Here is a 24,618-nt window from a genome sequence, read left to right as displayed (position 1 = left end):
TTGGAAAGTACTTTTAAAATTAAAAAAAAAAAAAAAACACATGTTGCACCAGCTAGTTGCAAGGTGAGTTTTTTTAGTCAAAATGCCCACCTGTCTTCCAGCCTTCACCTTGTGTTCTCACAGTTATAGGATAAACCTTAACCATTTGAACTTCATGGTCATCATCTTTAGGGCTCGGGTATGATTAAATTACTTCTATCAAAGTCTATTTTTCAGCGCTGTTTCTTGGTTTTCACAGTTTCTTGGTTCTGATAGGATCAGCATGTAACAGCAGTTACATAATGAAAAAATTGGGAGTGCTGTTGTATGATCCTTTGGAAATGACATGCCTCAGCATAACTTATAAAACAGTCATATGCTAATGAAAAGGCTGATTAGCTTCAGTAATTCACATTTAATGCATTAAGACCTCACAGTTTTGGAACACTTTCCTAGTCATTTAATTCCTGAATGAGAACAGTCAGCTGGGTCTGTGGGCCAAAATGCCCACCCAGCTGGCATCTTGAGAACATCTGGCAGACTGTTTCTGTGAGCCATATCTGTGAACCATTTTAAAATTTAATTTATTAAAAACTTGGGGGGTGGAGGAAGGGAGGAAGAGAGGGGCAAGGGGAGAAGGGAGAATGTTTTGGTTTTGCTTGGTGGTTTTTTGTTGTTTTTTTTTTTTGAAAATAAGACTGCAGACCTCCTCTTGTGAACTATAGTAGCTAGTTTAAAGAAGTCTATCAAAATATCTACTCAGGTTATTGTTCTTTCTTCTAGATGTAATATGATTGTGTGATATCTGAATATCTAGATATCTAAATATCTAAAGGTGAGCTAGCATGTTAATTGCTTGGAAGTTAGAGTGTTAAGGAACAAGTGAGTGAGCTCAGTACCTAGCACACACATACGCAAGGAGATCTTTGCAAATTCTCACACATGGCCAAACTGCATTTAGAGCACAGTGGAGGATTTTTTAGTGGTAAGAAGCAAGTACATTTGACTGCAGGATGATGCATGTAGCCTTAGCTGCTCTGTTCATTCCTCAGCAAACTTCACATGATGTGTTGTACTTCATCTGCACAGCAGGGCCACTTAGGGAAGGCTTAAATAATTTAGACTTGTGCTATTCAGTTTCACTCAGGAAACCATGGACTTATTTTGGGGTCTTGAGTTGACATCTTCTAATGAAAGAGAGAATATGTTTTTTTGTTGTTGTTTCATAGGAAATGAGTAGCTGGAGTTCTTGCAAGGAAATGGAGAAGAGCAGTGGAAACAATGTGGAAGTGCAGAAATAGAAATATAAAAGTTTGGGATTGGTGCCAAAAACAATAGATTGTGATGAGGGAAACTCTTCTTTCCATCATGAATAGCTCAGAAAGTAATCATTATACCTAAATTTTGCAAATAACATTAATTAAAAAAAAGCTCTTTCATTAGCTCTGATAAAATGGTAGATTCATGTAAAATGAACGTAAGGTTTAACAGCAAATGGGCCTTTAACTATTTTTGACACGTGAATGATGTGGGCTTGCAAACAGCTGCAGCAGGACATTCTCCTGACAAGGTGTGATGTGCTCATTGCTTGAGTCATTGCAGTGTGTTGCACTGAATGTGTTCTTTGACAGTGCAGAGAATTGCTGGATTTCAGAGTGCCAGTTTGGGTAGCTTCTAGTGTATTCTTGTGCAGGGCTTCATACATATATTCATGTGAGAAGGTATCAGGAAGTTGTGCTAAAAGCCTTTACACGAGTGTAGAAGGAAACCACTGATATTCTTGAATATGGTAGGTAGATGTCCTTCATCTCCTATTTTAAATAAAAAGTTGCTCAAGGCTTAACCTATAGACAGCCTGACAGTGTTTATGATACAGTCACCAGCTTCCTTCACTAAAGTCCCTGAATGTTTCCTGTGACATTTTTTTTCCAATCCCTATTGCACACCCTGTTCCAACATTTTGAATTTCTGTCCTCTCTGTAAAAGTTATGATAAAATCACCTACTCCGGTGACAATAATTTCTAGCTTGTTATAATTGGTATCAGTACTCATTATAAAGTTTATAGCAGCAGAAATTTACCTTTATCTTTCAAGTGTAGTTCATTCTCTCAGCAAAAATTTCTACCTCAGTGCTAACAATTTCAGTATTAGGATCTTCTACAGTGTTGATGAGAGATCTCAGTTTTCTGAACTAGCTCCTGCAAAGGTTATCTGAGCTTTTTCCTATTATGTTCCTTCACAGCTTTGCCTGCTAATGGTGGGAAGTCAGCCAAGTATATAAATCAGAGTTCTGTGACTCATATCCCTCATATTGGGTTTTTAGGCTTAGGAATCTCGTTAGATGCAGGAAACAGGAGGAGTATTTTCTGTCCTGGCCACCATCTCATTTTCATGGTGGTTCCTATTTCTGACAGTATTGCATGCTGCAGTCTAATAAGCTATACTCTCACATGCTATGTAGAGCCATATTGTCTTCACCAGAGAGATAAATGAGGAAAAATTAGTGGCAGTTCCACTGATGCTCCCCTACAGAGAATTTACAACAATACATATCAGAAGAGAGCCACACTGTTCTTCAGAAACAACTCCTGAATCCAAGCATTTTTTTCCATCAGATCAAATTGTTATACCACCTATCCCTTTCTTCATTTTCTTTTTTTTTTATTTTTTTTTCCTTTTTTTTTTTTTCTATTGAGGTCCATAAAGCTTGGCAAAGCCTTCTTTACACGATATCAGAAGCTTTGTTAGTACTAATTGCATGAAAGATTGGCTTTGTCCCTAGGGAAAGCCTAGAGGAGTTGTAGCAAACACTGGCTTGCATTCTGCCACTGTCTGAAAAGCTTGGTGGACAAAACCAAATGCTTTCTTCAGTTATGAACTAACAGCACTGATAGCTGTTGTAGCTTAGAAGAGGCTAAAGAGGCCAAAATCTGCATAAGAAGAGACAGACCCAGAACATTTAGATGTGTAACTAAAAAAGCTTTTCTGCTTCTTTTCATCTTGCTGTGTCTTACTTCTTTCCAAGTATGTGACCACCTCAGATGGCTCTTCACAGCTCTGTGGAAAGTCTTACGATGCATGCTTGAGATCTGACTGCAGGGTTTCATGATCTAAAATGGAAAAGAGATGGTGAGCAATTAGACAAGTGTGTGCAGAAATCTGTGGAAAAGAAAAAGCCTTATTCAAGTTTTGGTACAGTGATTATATTCACAGTTTCACCTCCCTTTATTAAGGGAGTTTGTTTCCCAAGTGTCCAGTGGGTGGAGGCATCCCTTTGAAACCTTCTCATCACTGTAGTAAAAATTCATTTCTTGGGCTTTGTAAAATGAGAATTTGTGTTTCACAGAGTAAGTCTGGTTTTTTGCATAATTGAATATCTATAGAATAGAATTTATGTCTTGTTCTCTCTGTCCTGAAAATATGAAAAGAAATAAAAATGTAGAAAATGCAGAAAAAAAACTGTTAGTACAGCATACTTTGTGCTCCTTTGTGGAGGTATCCATGAATACATACAATGAGTCATTTTAATAGCAGTGAACTTTAATATGCAATTTAGAATTCAATAAAATGCATGCCAGTAAAAGGAAAAGTCTTTTATGCCCCAATTTTTAAGTAAATTAAAATCCTTTAGCACAGCAGTAAGCACCTCTTTGTCAGTCCCTGAAGTCTTATACACAGTAGCATACCATGATCAGGCAAAAGGCTTCATCATCACCCGCTGAGTGTAAGTAAAGTTGTCTTTCAGAAGTCATAGAGAAAAGGCATTTAGTGATATTTTTATTCTATTCCTGTGAATGCTTATAACACTACTGGCTTAGACTCATGAGCTGTATGCATATATCCTTCTTTTGCTTGTGACATTGACATCAAATGTGGCATTCATCTTAAAAATTCAGAAAGAAAGGTCATACTGAAGTGATTGAATAGGCAGTGGATATTCTGTAAGATCAGTAGTCCTAAAATGCCTAAAGCATAGAAGACTTTGTGTACATTTATTTCCACATATTTTTGAAGTATTGCTGTAAAAAAACTATTTGATTTAGTGTTTTATTAGGTGTTGGGTGGACCTTCATCAGGACCAACTCTTAGCCTACTGAAACTGGTTTTGTTATTGACATCACTGAAGACATCTTTAGGTGAAGCAAAATGCAGTAAATATAGAAAAGTTAATTGGGGTTTTAGACTAAAATTAAAAAATCACAGAGACCTTGATTGCTATTGACTGACATGTTGAAGGAATCATGATGTAAATAAGCATGAGGTCTAAGATGTTTTCCTGCAGGCAAGAGACAAATTTGGTATTGTCATTGGCTGAGCTACGGCTGATTTTTGCAGCCAGGTAGAGGATATTATTCTGGAGGATATTGATCCTGTAATGTTTTTGAGCATGAGATTTCCTCTTATACACACTTCAGCTACTCTGTTCAACACTCCATTTTCTGGTAGTAATTTCTGTGTGGTGATCCCAAGACAGCTTATAGCATAATAGTAGCTTTTTGCTTTCCATGGGCTAAGACAAAATATTAGTTTCATATCCATCATCCTTGCCACAGGTTTTCTCACACCTCAAACCTAGTTCAAAGACCAGTCTCCATCTCTTAAGTGTTTAGGGCCTGGTAGGGTCCTAATCTCCAGGACTCCCCTAGGATACTCTCTGGGTTCTTATTCAGTCTGCATGCACATAGCATTTTATCCTCACATCTGGAACAGTGTGATGCCTGGTATCCAGTTGCATCAAATTACATCTTCAAGATTAGAGTGGTAGGTCTGGAGAGAAGTGAAATTGTGTAAATCTTGGAAAATCCATTATGTTCATTTAGACTTTGCCTAGCTTTCATACAAGAAATAAATCAAAATATTTGATTAGATCCAATTTTCTCTAGAAATAGTTCATTACTAGTGGCGTCTCCTTTTCTGCCTAATGCAGGCAGAATCACACAGAGAGCAATGGCAAAATAATTAGCAAGCCTCAGGTTTCACACATGCAGGTTGAATGTGTGTTTCTGTGCTGTAACGGGAAGTTCTGTATTGTTAAGTTGGAAATGATATCGTCTTTAAAACAGTCAAGAGCACTCATCCCACATGCCCAGAGTATTATCGTTGTTTGCCTTCAATTTTAGTGGCTGTTCAGTTTTAGGACCTCCTATTATTCTCAAGAAGGTTTCATCCTGGAGGTGTCTGTTGGAAGGAAAAGAGGGATGAAGCAAAAGTTGTGCTGGTTCTCCAATGCATCTGAGCTAAGCGAAAATTGCAAGTGATTCATAATTTGTTAGATGGGGATGTACTGATTATATAGATTGTAATGTGCAGCCCTGCCAGCTATGGGCAATGTAGGAACTGAACAGATGCTACTGACAAGTATTTGGCAAGAACAGTGTGTTTTTACCATTATTTTTGTTTGCTTTTGGAGATAATGTGTATGTATCTCTCCAGCCTGATTTTGGAAAATGGGATTACATTTTGAAGTTGCAGATCACTAATGCAAATGGTCTTGGAATTTTTACCCAGTCTGTAGAATAGGACGTGTGTTGGCTTCTCTGAAGTTGTCTCCAGTACAAAACCTTCAGCCTTGTAGCGTAAATTAAATCAATACTAGGTTATTTAGAATCATAGAATCACAGAATATCCCAACTTTGAAGGGACTCACCAGGATCATCAAGTCCAACTCCTGGGGCCACAAAGAACCACCCAAAAATCAGACCGTATATCTGAGAGTGTTGTCCAAATGCTTCTTGAACTCCAGCAGGCTCGGTACCATGACCACCCTGTTCCAGGGCCCAACTACCATTTGGATGAAGAGCCTTTTCCTAACATCCAGCCTGGCCCTCCCCTGTCACCATTCCTTCTGATCCTGTCACTGTCACCAGAGAGAAGAGCTCAGTGCCTTCCCCTCCACTCCCTCGTGAGCTGTAGACCACCATGGGGCCTCCACTCAGTCTCGTCTTCTGTGGGCCGAACAAACCAAGTGACTTCAGCCACTCCTCACACTTCTTCCCCTCTAGACCCTTCACCATTTTTGTAGCCCTATTTGCTACATGTCATAAAACTGGCCACAAATGTTTAGTTTCTTCATTTGTTGTCCTAGTAGAGGTGCCAAAGACTGAAGTCCCAGTTCAGCAAAGTAATTCAGAATGTGCATAATATTAAACACAAGTAGTCCTTTGTCTTCAGAAAGACAACAGATGCTTAAAGTTATGCAAATATTCAACTGCCTGGCTTAATCAGGCATTGAACAGAGTAGCCACAAAGGAGGATATTCACAGCGCCCAGTTTTAGAAACCTTTCCTGGGAGCCTGCAAACTTCTCTGGGCTCTCTGTGTGGAAAGACACAGGATAGTTCAAGACATATGTTGTAAGCTCCTATTCTGAATTTCCTTGGAAAATAAATTTCATTTCTGTCATGCTGGTGCCTAAGGTGGTAGCCAACTAAGGTAAGTGTATAAAGTTAGGGTGGGTGACCATTCACTGTGCTTTTGCGGGTACTTTCATTTCTGGAGAGTCATAGATTATTCTTTGAGAAGCTTATACTGCTCCTTTCCATCCTACAACTGGGGATGGGAAGAGCATGCCAGCTGCCAATGCCATCACTTCAGCTGTTCTTAGCAGCTTTACATTTGGTGTGATTCACTTTGAATACATAAAGAGAATGAACTTGGTAGAGGATCTATTAGCTGATATACAAAAGGGTACAATTAAACTGTGATGTACCGGGATGCTCATCCTGGTGCTCCGCTTGCCTGTTATTGAGCCTCAGGTCCAACCCTTGAAATGTGTAAGATTTTGTGAATTTACTTGGATACAGACTTTTTTTTTTAAACTTGGAACCAGACTTTTTCAGCTTCTTTACTGAGCTGCATTTCATAAATCCATGAGCCATTCTGTTATCCTGAATTTCTAAGGATTTTTTTTAAGTGGAGAGTAATGTCATAATTGGTTTAGCAGTAGAGAGTTTTCATCCAGTCTGAAAATTGTATTCCAGTTATAAAACACATAATTATAAGTATAGACTCATTCATTTTAAAATGTCAAGTATCCCCAAACACTCAAAACATTACAATTATACTAACACACCTTTTTGTTTTGCACAAAAAGCATGATTTCCCTAGTTTCTCATGCTGTGCATACATAATACATAGATTGAGCTGTTCTGTTTTGTAGTGCCTTGATTTCGTCAATAGTTTCCAAATGCGAGAATGATCTCATGTGACGTTAATTATATAGTCTGTTTTCAATATAGAAACACTTGCAGAATCTTGGCAGTGTTTGCTAGATGCAGCACAGTGACCTTGGAAGGTTCACAGAGGCCCTTGGAAGTAATACAGGTAGTGAATACACAAAGGGCTTTCAGCAAACCGTTGCTAGGACTGCTGATGTTTACTGTTTCCTGTATTGTTTTTGTCCTCATCTGCTTGCAACTGCAGTAGTGTAATTATATGGAAGAAAAATCAGTCCATTTCCTTCTTTCCTTAACCATTTTTTTCCTCAGTCATCATACAACGATTTCTTTCTTATACATCTGTGAGTCGTTAAGGTATACATCTCATATTTCCATGTGGAAGGAGGTGAGCAATGCAGAGCTGGTATAACAAAAAATAGCTCACAGGGTAAAATAGCAGAGAGCTGGGCAATGTGCAAACCATCCCGTGTGAAAGAGAGGTTAGCAGACCCGAAACACCACATTTCTCATGGCTCCAAAGGAAGCAGCCGCCACTTCTAAGGGTACAGCAGCCACAGGGGTGGCTTTTTCACAGGTCCATCTCCTTCTTCAGTGAAGCTCCCTGCTGAGCAGCTTGTTTTCCTGAGCTGTGGGCCTTCAGGGTGTAAAGATACCAAACCATTTGCAGTGGAATCATTAACCAGACACGGACAAAAGTTATTACAAAAACAGAGGATACTAAGACTTAAAACACCTAACCTAGCTCTTAGTTGTAAGGTAACACATACATCTTCATTAACATTTTTTCTGCAGAAGTATGATTTTGATCCTGAAGAGAAGAAGTAATTACTCTGGTTTGGTAATGTTTCAGAGCAAGTTTGGGTTTTGGCTCTGTGAGTCTACTAGGTGAAACAAGTTATTTAGATACTACATTATGATTCCTGTGTTTCTGTAAGTGTTAATAGAAATCTTCATTAGTCTTTTACAAGACATATTTCCAGGCAGTTAGATGCAGTATTATTTGATTTTCCAAGAGATTTGAGACAGAGAAATAACCAGGGTCCTGTTTTGAAAAGTGCTTAGGCATCATATATTCATTATTTGTGAGGGGAAAAAAGGGACTAGACCTCTATCTGCCTCTTTAAATATCTCAATAGCTTTACAGAGCTTGTCTTGTCCTGATGGAGAGCTAGAGGAAGTTGAATGCATAAACCTTCCAAGGCCTTTCTGAAAATCATAGGTCTGTTGTCCATTGTTGGAAATTCTTCTTCTTTTCTCTCTAGTATGAAGTACTAATTGACTTGTGTGGCTCTGCCAGAGACTCTTTGGATGTTGTGATGCTGGTGAAAAACAGGATATTGTTTAAGATAATTTTGTATATTTACCCACTGAGAACAGGATTGGCACGGAAAATGGGAAATGCTGAAACAGTTTGAATAGGCTCATAGAGTACTTCTTTATTCATCATGAAATTTACTTTTTTTTGCTTCTTGTTTCACTGAAAAATCAAAGCCTTTTTTTCAGAGAAATGTAAGACACCATGTGTTGTTGTGTATTGTCTTGTTGTTGTTGTTGTTGTTGTTTTTTCCTGTGGGAAATTGATTAGGCACACAGCTCCAGAGGGAGAGAAATACTCTGCTGAAATTCCTGCTATCTCCCACTGAGTCATGAAGTCTATTTTAGATCAGTGAGGATTTGGCCTATAATTTCCACCAGTTCCTCCCAGAAGAAAAGTTTTATCCCTAAGTGATTGGCCTATGATAGTATTCCACTTGTTCAGTCATTCATATTCAATGAAGATTTAAATGCTCAGTGTAAATTAATTCATGGGGTAAGTTTCTTGGGGGTTTTGGCTTAGGTATTGTGCATAAAGTACAAAGCAAAAACCAATTTCCCCTTCTCACAAACTTTATTCTGATTTCAGTAGTTAGTATTCAACTAACAGCTCTAAATTCTAATTCACAGTTCTTCCAAGAGCTGGTGTCAACTTCAATTACTATTTTACAAATTCATTTATCTCAGAAAATGAAATGCATGGAGAATATTATTGTTGATATTTCTTCAGCTGTGTCTGCAGCTTTAAATAATAAGATTCTTCTTATCTCATGGGAAAACATGTCCTAAATATGCTTTAGATTTTGCAAGTCTTTGAAGTAGGACATCAGAGAGTTTTGTTTGCAATCAAATTAAGATGCTTTAATTCAGGAATTATGAAGTAATTAAGGATGAATTATGAAAATTATCATTGTGCCTTCAAGTGAAGAAATTTTCATTCAGCAGTAATACGATGAAAGTCAAAGTCCATTGAGGCTTGAAGGTGGAAGGTAGGGGCTAATCTTAACAATTCAGATTTTATTTTACTACCTTTTTATATAATAATTCTTTCCTTTTTTTTTTTTAATTTTAATATGCACTTTTCTTAGACTTTGCTATACCTGCCACATTCCCAAGACCAAATATATGTCAGCTACAACTAGAAAGTGCCCTACCTTTAGAAGTAAATTCCTAAAAAATAAATCATGGAGCTTATAATGCACCTCTATTTGCAGGTCTCCAGGGGTCTTTACAGAGCAACCAACAATCTTTGCGGCAAATGAAGTTTTGAACCCAGGAGAGTTTCTTTCAAGTTCCAGAGAAGCTGTAGTGATTCAGTCAGTAATGTCAATATACTGAATGAAGAGAAGATAACTTGAGAGAACAAGGACCTTTTGTGTTGTAATTTAGTTAAACCTATTTACTGAACCACGAGATGCTGTAGCAGATACTCTTAAGATTTTCTAGTACAGTTAGAAAACAGTATTTTGTATGAGATGAAAGATGTAATTTCCTGATTGTTTTTCAGAAAGTTATTTCAGGAGATAAATATAACAATCATTTTCACCAAGGTTCATGTTGCTAATGTTTAGCTGCAAAGTGGCAAGATTGCACTCTGTTGTAAATAGAAATATAAGGTTAATAAATGAATGTTTAGAAAGCATGTTCAGGGACAAATCAGAATAGGATGTATTGGTGGGAATCCTAAATAACACTGCTGGACTCCATGAGAGTACATTTGACTTACGGAGAATTTAGTGAAGTCTTCTGAAATTATTATTTCAAAGATCTCTGCACAGGCTTTTATGCCCCATGAGCCCTAATCACAATAGATTTGCCTCCTACTTTACAATATGCTTGTCAGAGTAGGATGCAAACATCTGAAAGGATAAATGAATGCCCACTTGGACAGATATTCCATGTCCAGAAAGCTTATTTTTTTTAAGGTTGGTATTGAGGTAGCTGTGAGGATTTATAAACAAATAATTTTACTGTGGTTGACTTAGGAGCTGCATGTTAGTCGTCTGCTATAGGAGAGATGGTATGTTGTTGCTGATGTCTGATCCAGGGGGACTTCCATGGTATCTCTCTGGTGTGCTCAGTTGTGACTTGTGCAGAATGTGGTGGCTCAGCAACTGTCGAGCCTCCCTGCTCCCAGGAATAACCCACACCACCACTCCCTGAAGCACTAGTGAAAACGCTCTGTGAAAAGTGCTCCTTCCCTCTGGGGATGGAAGAGGGAGAGCAGAACAGTTTTAAATGATAGTTGCTATCATGCTGAATGACATTCTCAAGTGAGAAGCTGAAAACCCCCTTAGCTGCTAATTTGTGTCACAGTTATCCTTTAAGGCAGGCAATGACAAGCTGTTGAGAGATATTAACCCAGCTGCTAACGCACATGGAAGAGTGCAAACTCAAGCATTAATCTTGTTTTGTGGCTTTTGTCGGTGCTGCATAAAGGTAGGTGTATTGTAATTGATCTCCAGACCAGAAAAGAAACATTAATACATAGCTAGTAGCAGTATAGTCAAAATAAAGGCCCGTGGGATAATAGAAAATTCTTTGTTCACCCAGGGAAAGATTTACAACTTCATCAGCCAGTTGAGAACACAACATTATATTGCCAAATTTTAGTAATTTTGCACTGATGTGTAGGAAATCACCAGATATCCTGATAAATTCACTTGAGCCCAGATCTACTAAATGACTTGGCACATTTTTAGGCACAGTTAGACACCCTGAGTACAAAATTGCGGTTCTGAAGGCTCCTATTCAGCTCCCCTCTAACACTGGCAGTGAGTCAAAGCACTAAGTACCTATGATTTAGCTGATATTGATACTGCTTCTCACATGCTCAGAAGCACCTTATCCTTGATAGAACCAACTGCTAATCTCATGCCAAAACCATATCATTAGCCACAAATCAGATATCTGTCTGCCTGTGTGGCCTTTGAGCCTTGTTCTAGTTAATTTTCTCTAGGCTTAGGTTTTGTGCTGAACAGAAGCTGGCAGCATGAGGCTTTTTATTCCAAAGCACAGCTTCCAGGGGTGACAGTGTGGAGTCTGGCAATATCTGCTATCCAGCCAGTAGGCAGGTGGTCAGAGCGTGCCTCCACGCTATGGAAGTCCCCAGCCCTGTTCCACCTCTGCCTGGAGCATTAGGGCTGCCCTCTGCAGACAGGAGGAGTGAGGGAAGTTGGGCTCACTGTTGAATTTCTTGCCGTTTGCAGTGAGAAAGCAGACACACAGGGCACTCGCGTACACGTGGTAACCTGGATTTCAGTCCCAACGACTGAAAGACTCCAAGGACTGCTTGCACTGTTTTATCCAGGGACTGTTTCATGCAAATAACATTTGCACACACCTCCAGTGTTGTCCCTGGTTCTCAGCCTGTCCAGAGTTATCCTTCTTCATCCTTTTCTGGCCCACCTACTTTTATACAAATCAAAATGAGGGTGAAGGAGAGTCCTTATTTCCCCAGTACCCCTGGTGATTATGGTACTTCTACTGCCAGGTTTCTAGGTCTCTGGGTGAAACCTCTAACCAGGGATAAAAGGGAACAAGTGGGTACCCATGTGATCATGTCAAATTGCTGCAAGTCCTGCATGGGAAGAGGTGCTTCCAAACTTTACTAAAGCCAGACAGGCATCAGATTTGACATTTCCCTTTCTTCAGTTGTGGTGGGCTGATGTTTTGCATGGATACTTTTCTGGGGTGTCTGCATTGTACAGGGAGCTTAGGGTTCAGCCAGAGAGCTGTGAATGCTATTGCATGAATGAGGTGCCTGAAAGTTAGGAACTGCAGGGCTCAAATGCCAGCAAAGAATCCTTGGTATATGTATGTCTTTGTGACTCAGTGAAGCAACACAAAAGCTGCTCATGAGCTCGTTTGCACAAGGAGATACCTGAGGAGATATCTGAGATACCACATTTAAGCACAGTAACTTAACATCCTGGACCAGCTCCTTGGATGGTAGAGGCTGACGTAACTGCTTTGATTTCGGCATAGTGAAAAGCAATTTAGGACAGTGTGGGATGGGGTTCTGGCCAACAAAACTTGTCTGAGTAATGCAACCCCAGATGTCGAGTATCCCCTTAGCTTGTGTAGCTGCACTGAGAAAGGGATCATGGCTCATTTTGAGGGGAAAATAGTGAGTTTGTAGGTGTGTGAGCTATAACAAGAGTAAATACCAGATAATCAGAAAACATGGGATCTCTGTACTGGTTCTCACAATGCATTCAGAAGTAAGGCTTTTAGTTATTTCAGAAGTGTAAATGCAGGTGTTCCACACCTTCTGTGAAATAGGAGCTATGAATAGAAGGGTAGCAAAAAATCCCTAATTATGCCTCTGTAGGTCTTAACATGGATGGAAAAATAACCACTAGCACAGGATCAGGGCTGTAATGGACAAACCTTGCTTTCTAGGAAGTCATTTACCCCTCCACCCCCCACTGGTATACTAAAAGATTCAGTCAGTAATGTCACTTTAAAATTTACTGTCTTAGCTTCTGCTTTTCTGTCCCCGTCACAGAAAATGTATTATGTGGTAGCGGACTCACATTAATGCAGCTTTCAAACCCAAATAGAGTCTGATGTGTTCTTTTGTAAAAGGAGGTTATAATTTTTGTTACCTACGCCTTAATTTTCAACCTATGAATACTTTTCCCTAATTTTATTGTATCAGCAATTATACGGATTAGCTAATTTGCATGTTCTGCCAAGCTAAACTGAAAAGATTCCAGTCTGCAGGTCACTTTTATTAACCAAAGAAATACTCCCAAGGTATGTGTTTGCTTAATTTTTCATTTTTAAATAGAAAGGACTGACAAAAAATGTATTTGTTTAGGAGGGAGGGAAGGGGGTCAGTAAAGGCACTAATGAAGCAGTAGTTGTTTCAAGGTAGCTTCTCAGGTATTGATTTTTAACCATTGAAGAGAAATATAATATTTATGTTGAGGTTTGATGAAGAAATGTACATTATTTGACAAACAAATCCCTATTTAGCTTTCTGTACTAATCTAATCCTTAGGTTGCCAGACTCTGGCAATTGATCACTTTCAGCAGTTTGTGTTTTTCCCTAGACAGAAATACTGGGAGAAAAAAAAACAAAAAAAGAAAAAAAAAAGAAAAAAAGTCAGTTTCTAGTTATGGGAAGCAGGACTGAGTCACATTTGAACTTGTGGAGTGTCCAGCCCAGCCCCATGGCTTCTTACACTGGGTCTCAGCTGCCTCTGCTGCCAGTTCCCGACCTGTCAGGAGCCAGCAGGACGTATATATAGTGTACAGACAAAAGGTGAACCACAGCTGGGTATGCCCAAACTGCAAAACAGTGACAGCAGGCGGGATGTGAGGAGAAGTGCTTCCTCCTTGTGAGATCAGAGCAGTCGTCAAGGCTCTCTTTCAGGAAAGAAAATGTATTGGGTATATTTTATCAGCTGTGGGTCCTACTGTTCTTAATGTTAGGATTTTTCAGGAGCCTTGCTAATCCCGTATAAATACTAGGTAGCTCACTGCTGGGATGATAAACGTGACAGGTCCCATCCTGGGACAACTCTGGGGTCCATCTTCCCAGTTTATCATAGTCTAAATTTATAGAAAACAGCATGTAACAGGAAGTTAGTGGAAGGGGAACATAAGCACAAATATTCAGGCTGAAATGTTATAAAACTATACAGCGAATTTCCTAGTAACTCCTTTTTGTCTAAAAGAATTTCCATGAAGCAAAGTGGTAAGGGATCAAATGTTTTCACATGCTAGAGACACAGTATGTTTAATCCTTGAAAAATGCACTACAGCATTAGAATCACAGATATCATCAGGGTTTTTTTGTTTGTTTGGTTTGGTTTTTTTCTGTAGGTAAGAGTCATTTTTCAGAGAAACATTGTTAGCTACACTAAGAAGCTTTACTGAAGAGGTCTCCATGCCACAATAGATTTCCTGAAAAAGAAATGATTGCACCACCCAAATGCTCTTGAAACTCTAGCAAAATGCTGGTGGGAGGAAAGGCTGCTTACCAGAACTTTACCTAACCAAAACAAGATGTTTTTCAATACAAATTGCTGATGTCTCCGTAAGGAGATCCCAGTTAGTCCAACTCACTTCCTGACTAAGTGAAGGGCATCGTTACCTCTGGAACTTGCAAGTTCGACACTAAAAGAAAATCAAATCTCAACTGTCCTAACACAAAAAATCAGTAAAAGAAAAAAACAGGGATAAGGCTGCACAGCCAGCCATGCCATTTGTATGTCAGCATTACACTGCATTGTGGTGCCATTGCATCCAGTAATTGGCTCACACCCTTGAATTTCTTTGATAAATCACACTTGAGCTGTTTTTGAAATCCGTTCATCCCAAAATTCTCTCACCAGCTATATTCTATAAATTCTTCCAGATAAGTACCATAAGGTCTGTATAGCACCGCACAGCACGTTTGCCATCAAACCCTCTTGCTTGATGCCATTCAGGGTCCCAGTCCTGCCGTGGACATTGTATGGATTGGCACCATTGAGATCCAGCAGGAAACTGGAGGAAAACTGTCTTGGTGTGCTTGTGACAAAGCAGGTTTGTTTAAACAGGGAAGAGAACACAGTTCCTGTGGCAGACTTATGCAAAGAGACTTTCTGATATGCTGAAGGAAAATTACTCCGTTATTTTCATCAAAATATTATGAACCCACCTCTGATTGGAATGTTTTACATTACTCAGGGCTTGTGACATATGAATTTAAAGATGTTTGCCTTTAGAAAAACAAGTTCTGTTCATTGTCTTGCAGTTTTCAACTGAATCTTTATAAATCAACATTAAGTTCCTGTGAGTGTACTCTTTGTCACTGAATTACAGACCTGTCTGCTGATAAAAGGATAGTGCTGCAGGAAAAGACAGAAAAGTCAGTTAGCTCATGCTGATCTGGTACAACAGGTTCCTTGTTATTAGATAGAAGCTAAAATAAAGCAATGAATTCTGAAATGTGTTTGTTCTCATGAAAGGCTGCTGGTTTATGGCTGAATAGGGTTGCTTCTCTTGGTTTTGATGAAATACAGAGGCAATAATATATGGGTGTATACTGGAGTTGCTGTGGATAAAACACTATGGCAGATTTGGTGTGAAAATGGTTTTGGTTTTTAGCAGTGATGATGTCTGCATGTCCCATGACTTACTATGGCCAGGTTTTTACTCCTGGGCTATTTGTATAACACCGCCATAGAGAAAATGCAGAGGAAATTTGAAATTCTTGTACTGTCAGACAAATAAGGTGTATCCTTATAAGATTTTAATCAAAAGTAGCCACAACATTTAAAAAAAAAAAAAAGTTATAGCAATTGCTTGTATTAATATATAATTGAGATAACTTTGACTTGACCTTTGTGTAATATTTATTCTTAGATCTGCCATCCAGAAGCTGGGAGCAGAGGTATTTGAGAAAGTGTACACCTATCTGAAGCAAGCAAGACAGCAAAAAGCCAGTGAGGAGGAGATCAGGAGATACCTGGAGAAAATGGTTTCTAGAGCAAGTGACTGCTTTGAGGTGGATCAGCTTCTCTACTTTGAGGAGCAGCTACAGGATTCGGAAGCACACCTTCAGCTGTAAAATGTTTGTCAGTAACAGTGCGGGAAGCAGAAAAGAGGACTAAAAGTGGCGAGCTGCCTTCTTCAGGCCAGCAAGCAAATCCTAGAGGTATGTGGAGGAAACTACTGAGGGTGACTCAGTACAAAAATAGGTGGGCAAACTCTTGGGGAGTCCAGTCTGTACAGTGAGATATGGGTAAATATGGTATCATTTGCAGGGGCAGGAAGAAAACCAGTTGGTGGCAGTGGAGTGGGGGATTCACAGTTGTCAACATCCCCTTTTCACCACTAAGAGCATTAAGAAAGCTGTTCTCCTGGGCACTGGCCAGGCTTAATCCTGCACTCAGTCACTGGTGAAGCTGCCTGTGATGGAAATGGTGCAGGATTAGACTCCAGCTGCTGTTGATTCCTATGCTAACCGGTCATCATGGCATTTAAGCACATCTTTTTTGTACTTTGGCAGACTTACCCTTGAACACACATATCTATGCATTGGGCTGCTCAGCCAGAAATTGTCTTATCGTTCATTGTTCAAAAGACTGCATTTAATCCATGTGCTTTCCAAAGGAACTGTACCGATACAAGCATGCATGTATAATTATATACATATATGCATATTCATCTACATAGAGATAGGTGTGTATATGCATAGAGACAGAAAGGTGTTTGGCCACATCATCATATATGTTTATGTGTATATAGACAGAGACACGAGGCCTGAGCTGTAGATGACTGTGGTAGCTAGGAATCCTTATTGTGGATTCTGAGAGTTTTAGATCAAATTCACTGTACACAGATGGAACAATAAACTTTTAACAAACAATAAACAATTTTTTTGGCTTGTACGTGGACATTGGTTTTTTGTTTGTTTTTCATAGCATTTATATTCCTTTCTTCATATGCATCATACGTTTGCTGATTTCAAGTATATATCATGCTCTGATACCTGATTATTTCCTTCTCCCTGTTCCTTCTTTATTCTGCATTCTGAGCTCCTTCATCCATCTACGTAAAACTCTAACAGAAAATAAATTGGTATGACATAGAAGAATCTCAAGTGAATTGTGGACCAAGTTTATTTCAGGCATCTAGCCATTACCTTTGTTTTCTGCTTTTGTGCCACAACTCTTCAAGTACTCAGGGACTGAATCAAATAAATGAATGTAAATTCATAATGTAAATATCAAAAAATGTTGCTGCTTGACTAGGGCTACAACTAAGGATAGTGGGATTGATAGTAAATTAAGCAGTATTACTGATCCATCTTTTTGACATGTTTTAAAAGACTCAAAGGGAAAGGCAAGTAGTCACCTTAATCTATCTCAGCAGCAACCCAAGCAGCAGAATCAAAGGACATGCCCAGCTAAGGAAGATGTGGCACTACACTTCCAACCAAAGTAACGGAAGATCCTGACACATCTGACTTCAGCTTCTGTTGGGAGTACATGGTGTAACAAACTGGAGGCTGAAATCCAACATGACGTTCACTGAGATAGGGAGACTTATTTTAATTCCATGTGGTGGTTCAGATCCCACAGGAGAGGCAGTCTGAAGCACAGATTCTCAGTCAGGCTTCAGTTTTTGTCCTTCTCAGTGTTGTGTCTGTGTACTTGGTTTCATGTTTTTTACACACAATGTCATTTAAGGACACTTAAAAAAAGAAGACGAGTGCTTGGCTATTCCAGGGACTAATCAGTTCAAAAAGCAAAAAGTGAGTGGCATATGGTGGGAATAATCTCAGTGAGATACAGCCTTGACTATTGCATTTACCTCTGGCTATGATTCAGACCAATTTATCAAAAAAAAATCAAAAAACAAACTCTGTAAGTAATCAGTTGCTATTTATTAATGAGCAATACCTCATCAGACTTTTTCCTGGAGCATGCAAGAAAAAAAAACTGCACAGGAATGGGTTGAGCTCTCTAGAGCAGTCAGGCACCAGGGAGATCATTAAAGGGCAACCTTTAAAGCCTGGAAAGCATGGTTTAGCCATGCAGATTACCCTCGGGGAAGTGGTTGCTCTCTGATGAGCAGTACATTTGCTTGTTGCACACAAGGAAGGAATCATAGCATCTTTTACGGTTACTCAGTTGCTTTATTCTCCCTGCAGGATATGACCTTCAAATTATCTGAGAATCTGGAGGTTACTGCTTTACTGGTTATATGCTTCAAGCTGTGTTTAGGTTTTGGTGTTGTTTTTGTTTGTTTGTTTTTCCCCTGTCAATCATATGACAATTACGCAACATGGTATGCATGTTAAACTCAGCAGGGGGCTTTTTGTCTTTGAGCTGTAGCAAGAGCATAGCAGTAAGTCCCATGGGTTTGAAAGAGATTCTTGCATCTCTGTTTAAATTGAGGGTCACTTTCAAAAAGCACTAGGTGGCATTATATGCCTTTGTCTCTAATCCAGAGCTTGCTCACAGATCAAAGCTATCTCGATTCAAGGACATAACATAGTTTGGGCTATGTTTTATTTTTAGGGATTTTCATAATTTGTTGCTTACAAAGAGCACAAACTCTCTGCTGAATACATTATGGAGTGTTTTGAATAGCATGCCTGCGACTATATTTTTGTAGTAGAATTAGCAATGTGTTTGTGAAAAATGTCCTACATAATAATTATAAGCACACTTGAAAACAGTCTTGAAGTCCCTTTGAAAATGTTTTCTTTGTGTTATTTTCTAGATGGTTTCTTTATTCCCTTGAAAACAAAAGATTTCAGTCCTGAGAATCTGGGCACTTCTACAATTGCTAACAGTACAAGTCTAGAAAACAGAAGCAAAATCTTGAATCAAGATGTAAGCATACTCAAATAAAGTAATCAAGGAATTGAAAAAAAAAAAGGCAAAACTACTCTTATCTTCTAGGCCTTTGCAGATTGCATCTGCTCCAAAGTTCTCAGCAAATTGTTGGGCTTTCCAAAGAGCCCTGAAATTGCATAACCCAGGTCACAACCAGTTCTCAGGGACAATGAGGTCTATCCCCTCTAAAACTTTATAAAACTCATCGAATGTCTTCTGTCATTCTGTCTTTGGTATCCTGGGAAGAGGATATACATGAGGAGTTCAACTCAATTCTGCAGTTTATTAACCCTGTTCTGTAGCTGGGTTTTGGGTTGCTTTTAGTGGTGTTTAAAGACCTTTGAGTATTCTCCTGCACTTATGCAGCTGCACAGTAAATAGCCGTCAGTGGAGATTTTGCATGCTATCCCCAAACTTGCAGAAATGGGCATGTGAGACAAATATTGTGACACAGAACAATTTATACATCTTGGTGTAGAGAGATTGGTGCCACACTGCCAGGTAGACTGAGTCTGTTGAGCTTAGTGAAGGTGCATTTGATGCCATGCTGATAATCTCTGTATAAGGTTATTAGTTTTAATTATTTTTCTGTAATCAAGTGTACTATAAAGAGGATAGTGAATTTTGAATTAACAAAAGAAGTATGGAACTCAATCCTTGGAGATCAGTAAGTCCTTAGAAATGGAAAAGGTCTCAAGAAAGCGGGAGCAGACAAAATGACTACTGCATCACAAAGTCCATTAAGCAAAGGTCTTGCTCCATCAGACTGTAAGCAGGCCTCACTCTTCTACAAACAAGTCCATGTACAAAGATGGAAGTGCAGAGTCTTTTTCTAACCTAATAAAACATTGCTGGAAGGGTAGAAATAAATCAAATTCATCATGTTATATTGGGATTTATTAGGCAAATGCAACAAATCACCATAAAAGAAAGAAAGGAAGAAAGAAAGGAATGAAGAAAAAAAATAAGGAAGAAAGGGAAGAAAGAAAGAAAGAAAGAAAGAAAGAAAGAAAGAAAGAAAGAAAGAAAGAAAGAAAAACAGAAAAAGAAAAAGAGAAAGAAAAAGAAAAAGGGAAAAAAAATAAAGCACCCTCTTCCTAAAAGATCAGATCTTGTATAAGATACGTTTTAATTTACAGGTTTACTCTGCTTGCTGGGGAAAAGGGCTTATGATGAAGAAAAGACTGAATCCCTATCTTTTATATATAAAATGCATTTCATACATGAAAATGTATATGAAATAAAAGCAAATTGACTTCCAGCAAAATCCCACTGTTGGTATTTAGCAGTAGACATATCGAAAGAAGAGGATGGTTAGTATCATGGATCTTCAGTAATAAAGAAGCAACAAAAGAGCAGCTGGAAGTAAATGTAAGAAAATAAATTTAAAGACATTAGATTGCTGTGGATAGGGCTTCATAAAAGGTCCCATTTGACCTACATATTTGTACCAAAAGCTTCAGAAGCATCAGGCAACCTCCCTGCTTTTTTATTGACTCTCCTAAAGATGCTACGATCTGTATTACTTGATGCGGAGATATTGCAAACAAAGGAAGTGTGGTGAATAATTATTTAATGGTTTGGGGCCTTGAGCCTGGTAAGAGAGTGCTTGGACTATAAAGAAAGAAAGAACATTTGAGTTTTTTCATAAGAAGTAGAGTTGTCAACATCTTGTCCACAGCTGGATTAGGAGGCAGACTAATTATACTTGTCACAGTAAACGAGAAGTCCTTTCTTAGAGGTGGCTGGCTTGCCAAATAATCCCTCACTAGGCCCCAGAAGGCATCTCTCTATAAGATGAATTGTCAGAGGTTTCCAGTGTCTGAAAATCCTGTCTGCAGGAAAGGGCCATCCTTCCTACAGGACGTGGCTCTGTGGATACTGCTTTGTGATGACCAGCTCAGAGATGCATTCAGGACCAGACCACAGACCTGCACCTGGCATGGCCAGAGCTCTACAAGTCCACATTAAACTGGAGTAATTGAGCATTGAGCAAACACATAAGTGAAAAAAAGAGACAGCAAAGTATGCTTACAGGTACTTCTAAGACTGACCTTTTGGTGCACTGTAGGTGTGACCAGTGTTATCTGAAATAGTTTATTATGTAGGAGAAGAAATGCAGGAGATCCATTTGGAGACAGGAGCAATAGGCATGTAGACATGCCTACATCAAGTGATTTCATATTTTCAAATGAAATCAAGTGATCTCATATTTTGTTTGTAGCTTGCTCACACCACATCATAAACTGAAAACCCTTTACAGATTCACAGATTCACAGATTTCTCTAGGTTGGAAGAGACCTCAAGATCATCGAGTCCAACCTCCGACCTAACACTAAGTACTCCACTAAACCATATCCCTAAGCTCTACATCTAAACGTCTTTTAAAGACCTCCAGGGATGGTGACTCCACCACCTCCCTGGGCAGCCCGTTCCAATGCTTAATAACCCTTTCGGTAAAGAAGTACTTCCTAACATCCAACCTAAAACTCCCCTGTCGCAACTTTAGTCAGTCTCTTCCCAATACTGTGATATTTTGGAGGAGGGAGGTTAAGGGGTCCAAAACCTGGACACTATTCCACATGCTGCTTCAGCTGACCTGAGTTATGAATATACTCCACTCCATCTAGTGGACACGTTCCTCCTAATTTGTGTCACTTGAGAATGATAAAGAGAATGGTTTTTCTATCTTATACTCAATCTAGCAGCCACTGCAAGTTGTAAATCCTCCATTGCAGATGTGCTGCTCAGACAGATCATGGGGTTATTCCCCCAGGTGCAGGACTCTGCATTCTTCTGTTGAACTTCATGATATTTCTGGTGGCTCAGTCCTCAGGTTTGATAAGGAAAGGACTGAAGTCCAGCCATTTGTCTTCTCATCCACTTCCTCTAATTTAGTATCATCTACAGATTTGTTGAGTTTATCAGTGGCATTACTGAAGTTGCTGACAAGATGTTGAACTCTTGGGTCAACATCTGATTTGCTGAGTTTATCTGTGTCATTACTGAAGTTGCTGACAAGATGTTGAACCCCTGGGTCAAATCCTGGGTCAATCCACTTGCTACTGGTTGCCGCTGACTACTATGCTTTGAGACTGGCAATTTTAAACTCACTTAAGTGTCCATTCATCCCTTCTGTATCACTGCAGTGTCAGAATAAACAACACTGACAGAGAATAAAGTCTTATTAAAATCAGAGTGTATAACACCCACCTTTCTCCCTTCTGCCACATAGCCAGCTGTCTCACCATAGAAGATGGGTCAAACGTATTTTGTCCTGGGTAAATTTATGCTATCCCTGATTGCCATCTTGGCCTTTGCATGTTTGGAAATGGATCTTGGGTTTCCCGATCTTTGCAGGACCAAGGTGAGGTTGATCACCAGCCGATAGTTGCCTAGGTCTCCCTTCTTGTCATTCTTGTGGTTGGGTGTAACATCAGCCTTTTTCCAAACATCAAAACTTGGGTATAAAATGCTTCTACCTGTGTGTTATTTGTACAACGGCACTGCAGCAAACTCCAGCCAGTGATGACGGACTGGATCAGGCGCTGTACTAAACAGCCCCAAGGTAACCCCTGTTTCAGAGACCTCACAGCTGAAGCAGCAAGCAAGAAGGTGAACAGAGGATGGCACAGAGAAGTAGCTTGAGTATGTGCAGTAAAATGTAAAAAGCAGCCTACAGAGACGTGTTGTGCTTGCTCTGCGCCTGATATGGTGCCAGCTAGCAGCGGCTATTTGTAGTGTCATGGGAAGGCAAGGTTTAGGAACAGTGCGATGTTTAGTGAGAGGTGAAATAAGTTCTAATAAGGAAATCTGTTATTTCATGAAATACGACTCTGTGACTTATGCAAGCAAGTGTTGAGGTGACAGACTATCGACAAAGTGATTCTGTGCCAGAGCCTTACGCCCCATAGGTGACTAGGTGTGACAAACAAGCTGGGAATCTGGATCACACTGATCCTTCAATTGCTCCCTGTTGACCCCTCAGGGATTGTCTTATTGTGCCGTTGCACCTGGATAGTCCCTTAGGCTGTATTATTTTCCCTCAGCATCTCTAATGTGAATTTTATTTTATTTTTTTTTTCATATTGCAGCCTCTGGCAGAGGCCGCTATATTGATCCACATCTAACAAGGGTCAGCAGCGTGAGGATAGTCTTAAATAATGCATTGAAGCTTGTTCCCGCTGCTCTCTGTGAGCTCCAGTGAACTCCTCCATAAAGCTGCTGTGGAGCCTCCTAGCATGAGCTGGCTCATCTCGTCCCCTCTCCTCAAGGACAGAAAGCAAAGAAAACTCAAGATGCTCAGAGTCTGGAGAACAGAAGCTGTTATTTCTTGTCCAGGGACAGTCCCTATTATTGAGAGAGGCTGCTCCTCTCATGTTGTAACACAGTTTTTGAGAGCGAGCATTATTTTATTGATGCCTTTGCGCATCTGACAATCAGCGGCATGCTGTCACCATCCGCTCTCTGCCAGCAAGATTTTCCCACCTCAAAATGGAGTCTGCTTGTTTTGAATGCTCTTTTGGCAGGAGCTTGGCTCCCGATGCTGACAGTGACTGCTCCTCACTCCCTGGTGACCTGATTTTGCCAATTCCTTATGCCGAGAAGCACATCCTTCTACAAGCTGTCTTGGTAACTGGGGGCAGTGTTTCTGGGAGGGGGGAGATGTTACTCAAGCGAGGATGTGGAAGTGGGCATTAGATCAACTGTGAGAGGACAGGAATCACTGCCAGGGTGCACCAGCCCCAGCCAGGGAGTAGGGCAGCCCCAACTCCAGGCCTGGGCATCTCCAAGGGTAGCCCAGGGGCTTGCAGCATCCGAGGGGGGTGGGTGGGTGTCCTAGAGTGGGTGAGTGTCCCAAAGGCAGCAGAGAACTTGTGGTGGGGCCAGAAGGCTCACAAACCCTTCTGGATTCACATTCATGACGTGCTTGCTGTATTGAGCTAATAGTGTGCTGACGAGATTCACCCAGAGTAAGAAAACGAACTCTCATGAAGACAATGAGTCTCCAGACTACCTAATGACTACTTAATGAGTGTCTAAGCACTGCACCATTATTGAATTTTAATTGCCTTCTTTCTGGCTTTGTGCTGTAAAATGAAAAAAGAGAAAACACTATATGTAATGAGGGTGGATGATTAAAAAGCAATACCTAAGAGACACCCAGGCATTTGTGGAAAAGACCACAAGAATAATGTAATGAGAGAAAGCAACACTGCTGTGTGCTTGCTGCCTCTTTGGATAAAAAGTACATTTTTACAATTGTTAAAAATTTAAGTTATTTTCAGCCTAATTTGGTAGAATAATAGGTTATTCTGTATCAATGAGGTAATTAAAGTTGTATTGTATGAAATATGGGTTAATTATTAAAGTATGGAAAATCTAATTCACATCACCGGGTCACTGCAAAAGGGGTTTTTAAAGGTTGCTTTTTGTCCTTATTGATGTCTGCTTAGATTATTTTCCATCAGATTGAATGTGCAAGTATTCCTTTGAGCAGGAGACAGCAGGAAGGCCCAAATGAAAGGAGACAAAATAAGCCCTAAATCCATCAAACATTTAAGCATGTAGTTAGCTTTGTGGACCAGTCCCACTGCTGCCAGGTTGTGCTGCTGGGAACATAGGTACGCAGTACTGAGAGAAACACAGTACAGGGACTTTTTGCTCATCAGGTAGGTCTTCAGAAGCCCTAGCTTTGAAGCAACAGGCATTCAGATGTCCCCACCTGGAGCACTACGTTCAGCCCTGGGGCCCCCAGCACAAGAAGGACATGGAAGTATTACGAGTCCAGAGCAGGGCCC

General features: G+C 39.8%; 1 protein-coding gene across 5 annotated transcripts in view; it reads left to right on the top strand.

Moving 5' to 3' along the window:
- NEK11 (NIMA related kinase 11) overlaps positions 1 to 16,861 on the top strand; it is a 106,737-nt gene extending 89,876 nt beyond the window's left edge. For 3 of the 5 annotated variants that reach the window (XM_083823159.1, XM_083823157.1, XM_083823158.1), the window contains 2 exons: positions 9,686 to 9,787; positions 15,834 to 16,861. In XM_083823159.1, the coding sequence (XP_083679285.1) occupies positions 9,686 to 9,787; positions 15,834 to 16,038 (307 nt within the window). In that variant the 3' untranslated portion in view covers positions 16,039 to 16,861. The remainder of the gene's footprint in view (positions 1 to 9,685; positions 9,788 to 15,833) is intronic. The other 2 variants (XM_083823160.1, XM_083823161.1) reach the window with 2 other exon arrangements.
- Positions 16,862 to 24,618: the final 7,757 nt, after the last annotated feature.

Source organism: Anser anser, assembly GCF_964211835.1.
Source record: "Anser anser genome assembly, chromosome: 2".
NCBI lineage: Eukaryota > Metazoa > Chordata > Aves > Anseriformes > Anatidae > Anser > Anser anser.
Note: the sequence above shows the minus strand (reverse complement) of the source record. Positions and strands in the feature narration are given on the sequence as shown.